The sequence below is a fragment of the Nicotiana tabacum genome, chromosome 4 (assembly GCF_000715075.1).
Source record: "Nicotiana tabacum cultivar K326 chromosome 4, ASM71507v2, whole genome shotgun sequence".
Classification (NCBI taxonomy): Eukaryota; Viridiplantae; Streptophyta; class Magnoliopsida; order Solanales; family Solanaceae; genus Nicotiana; species Nicotiana tabacum.
Window position 1 is genome coordinate 43,497,763 of NC_134083.1, and position 5,398 is coordinate 43,503,160.

A 5,398-nucleotide genomic window follows, 5' to 3' on the forward strand; every position below is an offset into this window, starting at 1 on the left:
ATGTTGACTTTAGTGCCAATCCGTTTATCATGTTTAACCATAAACTAAAGAAGTTGAAGAAGGCATTGACAGCTTGGAGTAGGGTAACATATAGTGATATATTTCAGAAGATAGCTAGTTTGGAGGAAGTGGTGATGGTTCATGAAGCTTAATTTGAGACATTTCCTACACAAGAGAATAGAGAAAGACTACAAAAGGTGCAGGCAGAAATGATCAGATATCTTGCTATTGAAGAAGAATTCTGGAAACAAAAGTCAGGAATGCAATGGTTCAAGGATGGGGAAAGAAACACTAAGTTCTTTCATATACAGGTTAATAGTAGAAGGAAAAGACTCCAGCTCAAAAGGATCCAAAATAGTGCTAGAAATTGGATAGAATAAGAGGATGAAATAGCTGAGGAGGCAGTTCGATTTTTCAAGGATCAGTTGACAGAAACAACTGTCCCTTCAACACTTGGCATAATTGATCATGTACCGAGATTGATAGAGATGGAACAAAATGCAGAGTTTATCAAACAGCCAACTAAAGAGGAGGTCAAGATAGTTGTTTATGGTCTTAACGAAGAAAGTGCAGGAGGTCCAGATGGATTCACAGACAGTTTTTATCATGCTTGCTGGGATATCATTGGGGATGACATTTTTGATATGGTTCGAGCTTATTTCAATGGCCAAGAATTTCCCAAATGTGTTACACACACAAATCTGGTTTTATTGCCAAAGAAGAAAGAGGTGACAACATTCTCAGACATAAGACCCATAAGCCTTAGCAACTTCACCAACAAAATCATCTCAAGGGTGATACATGAGAGGTTAGTAGGACTGCTTCCTAACATAATATCTGAGGAGCAAGCTGGATTTGTGAAGGGGAGGAACATTGTTGAAAATGTGCTTCTAGCTTAAGAAATTATAACGGACATTAGGTTAAGAACTAAGGCTGGACTTAATGTAGTTATTAAGCTTGATATGACCAAAGCGTATAATATACTTTCTTGGTTATTTTTGACAAAGGTATTAAGGAAGATGGGGTTTAGCGAGAGATTCATAGGGCCTGTGTTTGGAATTATATCAAATAATTGGTATTCAGTACTCATAAATGGACAACCTCATGGTTTTTTCAAATCAACTAGAGGTGTCAAGCAAGGGGATCCAGTCTCACCGACTTTATTCATTTTGGCTGTTGAAGCATTGTCCAGGGGCTTAAATGTTTTGCATTTGAATCCATATTTTTGTAGATTTGGATTACCTAAGTGGAGTCCTAAAATCAATCACTTATCATATGCGGATGATACCATTATCCTCTCCTCTTCATGCACTATTTCTTTACAATTGGTAATAGAGGTCTTGAGAGCATATGAAGTTGCATCCGGATAGTTGGTGAATAAGAGTAAATCAACCATTTATATGCATCATTCTGCTAGCATGAAGGTAATTACAAAGGTGGAAAGGATCACTGGAATTGGTAGACAGGAATTTCCATTTACGTATTTAGAATATCCTATCTTTTACGCTAGGAGGAAAATGGATTACTATCAAGAATTTATCACTAAAGTGATGGATAAACTACAAGTATGGAAGGGTAAATTGTTATCCATAGGTGGTCAATCAGTGTTGATCTCTCATGTGCTTCAAAGCATGCTCATTCATTTACTATCAGCAGTTAATCCTCCAAATAATGTCATCAATAAATTGCACAAGATTTTTGCTCAATTCTTCTGGAGCAGTTCTATAGGTGGCAGTAGTAGACATTGGGCTTCTTGGAATAATTTATGCATGCCATGTGATGAGGCAGCCATTGGTTTTAGATCTTTGCATGATGTTTCAAAGGCTCTATTCTATAAATTATGGTGGAATTTTCGAACTAAGCCAAGCCTTTGGAGTGCCTTTATGAGTCAGAAATATTGCAAGAAACTAAATGCAGTGATAGTACCATGGAGGACGGGGTCTTAGATTTGGAAGAAGATGTTGGAGTGCAGGTATTTAATTGAACACCAAATTACTTGGTATCCAAAGATGGGATCCTCTCTTTTTTGGTTTGATAACTAGACGGGACTGGGGGCTTTATATTTCCTTGTTCCTCCAGAGTTTGGAGTAGATGAAACAGTCCATAATGTGTATGATGTGATGGATGATAGTGCTTGGAATGCAGATAAAATTTTAGAGATACTTCCAGAAGAATTTGCAGAGCATATTCTTCCGCATATGAAGCCTCCAGTGGTGCATGATGTTCTAGACAAGCCTCAATGGATGCTGGAAACAAGAGGAGAGTTTAGTGTAAAGTCAGCATGGGAATACTTGAGAAGAAGAAATAAACCTGCCAATGCTTACAAGAAAATATGGGTGAAAGGTCTGCCTTTCAAGATTGCTTTCTTCATGTGGAAAGTATGGAGAAATAAGTTGCCTTTATATGATTTTTTCAAGAGAGTTGGATACCTAATGGCTTCTAAATGCTGGTGTTGTGCTGAACCAAAGGAGGAGATAATGCAGCATCTCTTCTTTACATCATATACTGCTAATAGAGTGTGGAAATATTTTCTTGGGCATGCAAGTATTGCATTGGATGGGATTACATTTCATCAGACTGTGACTAAGTGTTGAACTACAGATGTGATTCCTAGATTGCAGCCTATTCCGCAAGCTTTACTAGCTATTATTGTGTGGGAGTTATGGAAGAGAAGAAACAACTACAAATATGGAGATGCTGTATCTATAAGTAGAGTCATCTATCAAGTTTCTACGACTATGCAATATGGCCAGAATTAGAAAGTCAGAGTTAGAGTTAGAAAGTCAAGCCTGCAGAATGTGCCACATAAATGGCCAGAACTGCTGAATATGATGAAGGCCTATATACCTAAATTGAAGGTTACTAAGGTGATTCGGGAATGTCCAAGTCCAAGGTGGATCAAGGTTAATACAGATGGGGCTTCTAAGGGAAATCCTAGAATAAGTTCCATTGGTTTTGTGCTACGAAATGAGGAGGGCGATGTAATATATGGATGTAGAAAGGAGGTACAGGAAGGGACAAATACTAAAGCTGAAGCAAAGGCAATTTTGGAAGCCTTGAGGTTTTGTGTGAAAAATGCCTATGTGCTTATTGAGCTTCACACTGATTCAATGATGCTCAAAAATGTGATAACTGGAGAATGGAGTGTGCCATGGGCCATTACTACACAGGTAGAGGAGATTAAGGAAATGATGGCAAAGATCAACGTAACATTGGCCCATACATTAAGGGAGGGAAATAGATTGGCTGATCATCTAGCTAATTATGCATTAGATGTTGGATCTATTGAGGCTCACTATTTTTGGGAGCTAGATAATCAAGGGAGGAGGATAGTGAATAATAACAAATTACAATACTCGTATCTAAGAGTAAAAGTAGCAAGAAATTAGGAGGAGAGGAGATAATAAGGTGGAGTAGCAGGCTGGAAACAACTGGAGAAATATGGTTACTTGAAGCAATGAGGATTGAATGCAGTTAGGAGTTAACAGGATCAAGGGGTGTGTTGTGCAGAAAGCTAATGCACCCAATAGCATTGACATCATATACAGGGAGCCAGGCGAATAGCTGTGCAGAACAATATGTTTCTGCAGATCATCATACTCAAGTCCTTATGGAGGAGGAGATGATGATCTTTTTTTATACTAACTTTGTGTTCTTTTTTGCAGGGATCTTTACTGTATCTGTGTCCTGCTATCTGCTATAAATTCAAAGGGTGGTATTAGGAGTTGATGCTCATTCCCTTGAAGGAGTATTAATAGTAGGCATAAGCATGGAAACATGTAAAATTCTTCCCAGAAAGTTAATCGACAGGGGATTTTGGCAGTCGAATATGGGAACAATGGGTGCATTGTGTTGCAAAACACCAATACACCTTATTAGTTCTACATCCTAAGAATGGTTCCAATCAATGGTTACCACAGATTACTACTGGAGATCACACATCTAAATATGGCATATGCAAGAGAAAGCTGCCCAGAAACTTGATCGATTTACTACATGACTTGGGCTTTTGGAACTCAAAATTGGGAGAATTGGATGCATCGTGGAACATCACCCCAATGAATATCAGTTCCTCTACATCCCAAGAATGGTGCCAACCATTGACATCAACAGATGGCTGCTGGAGATCACATGACTACCTGCTCAAACTGTGTATACTCACACATGCTCGAAAATGCTGGAACTTAGTCTCATTGAGAAGCAAGTATAGCTGTCCAAGAAACTGTGAGAATGCAGTTGCATTACTGGATACTAGGAATCATGACAATCAAATAATACTAAGGGATAGGATTGGCAGAGGTAAGGATAGTCACGATATGTTTTTGGAAAGACAGGGGCGTTCCAAGACAGTAGGCTTTGCAATAGAAGTTGCTACAGATTATGTGGATGATCGTAGGAATTACACACTTGAGGAAGATGTAGATGCAGGTTTGAAAATCAATTTGAAAGATTCATTACTGGTTTCATTAAGTTCACATTTGATACAGCAAAGGGAAGATAATCAAAATTGCAACAAAAGAAGGCTACATATGGGCTTTAATTGTGAAGATTTAGCATGTCTAGTTTTTATAAAACAGTTTCACTACTTTATTAGCCTACTTTTTGTGATATCAGTGTTGAGCACATTGCCCAACATTGATAATAGGAATTATGTATTCGTCAAAGTATATTTCTTTCATCTTGTAAGACCTCCTGACACTTTGTTTTATTTTGAGTTTTATATATATATATATATATCAAAGTGTCAGGAGGTCTTACAAGATGAAAGAAATATACTTTGACGAATACATAATTCCTATTATCAATATTGGGCAATGTGCTCAACACTGATATCACAAAAAATAGGCTAAATATATAAACTAGCCCTAGGCACCTTGCCTAGTGGATTTGCTAAAAAAATATACGAACATTGTATCAATCACTACACACTGCACCAAACACGATTGTATACCCTTACTGAATTCTTACCATGCACCGCGTAACTCATTTGCCCAAGGCAATCTTTCCAAAGCACAACAGCTAAAATTTCCCCTGGCCCGAAGCCTGTAGTATACCTTATAACATATATAGGCCTTGTTCCAACTCTCGCAATACTGCCACGACAGAAGAGATGTGTAGAAACTCATAACCACCTACTGAATCACCAATCATGGAGTCTCTCCTCCTGACAAGAACCATTACCGCACTCTGAACTGAATAACGGTATCTTGATTTAATGTACCTTATATAAATTTGGTCGCACTGATCCCAGGTCCAATAATCTCGTTTCACCTATTACAAGTTGCTCAGGCAATAAGCCACCTCAGATACTGCAAAAGCCTCATATGATGCCACATTGTGCTAAGAAGCTACAAACTCGAATGTGATACATAAGGAAAACGAACTCTGGAATGAACTA

At 38.1% G+C, this 5,398-nt stretch overlaps 1 protein-coding gene across 1 annotated transcript; it reads left to right on the forward strand.

The window, feature by feature from the left end:
• Window positions 1-1,400: 1,400 nt before the first annotated feature.
• LOC142179887 (uncharacterized) lies at window positions 1,401-2,594 on the forward strand. The gene is made up of 2 exons (XM_075250775.1): window positions 1,401-1,922; window positions 2,043-2,594. The coding sequence occupies exons 1-2, from the start codon at window positions 1,401-1,403 to the stop codon at window positions 2,592-2,594; spliced, it is 1,074 nt and encodes a 357-aa protein (XP_075106876.1).
• Window positions 2,595-5,398: the final 2,804 nt, after the last annotated feature.

Bases quoted from the DNA above. Each gene is read 5' to 3' on its own strand.
- LOC142179887 (XM_075250775.1), top strand. From the start codon at position 1,401: ATGCATCATTCTGCTAGCATGAAGGTAATTACAAAGGTGGAAAGGATC. The intron at 1,923-2,042 runs GTACCATGGAGG...TTTGATAACTAG, and splicing joins AGAAACTAAATGCAGTGATA to ACGGGACTGGGGGCTTTATA.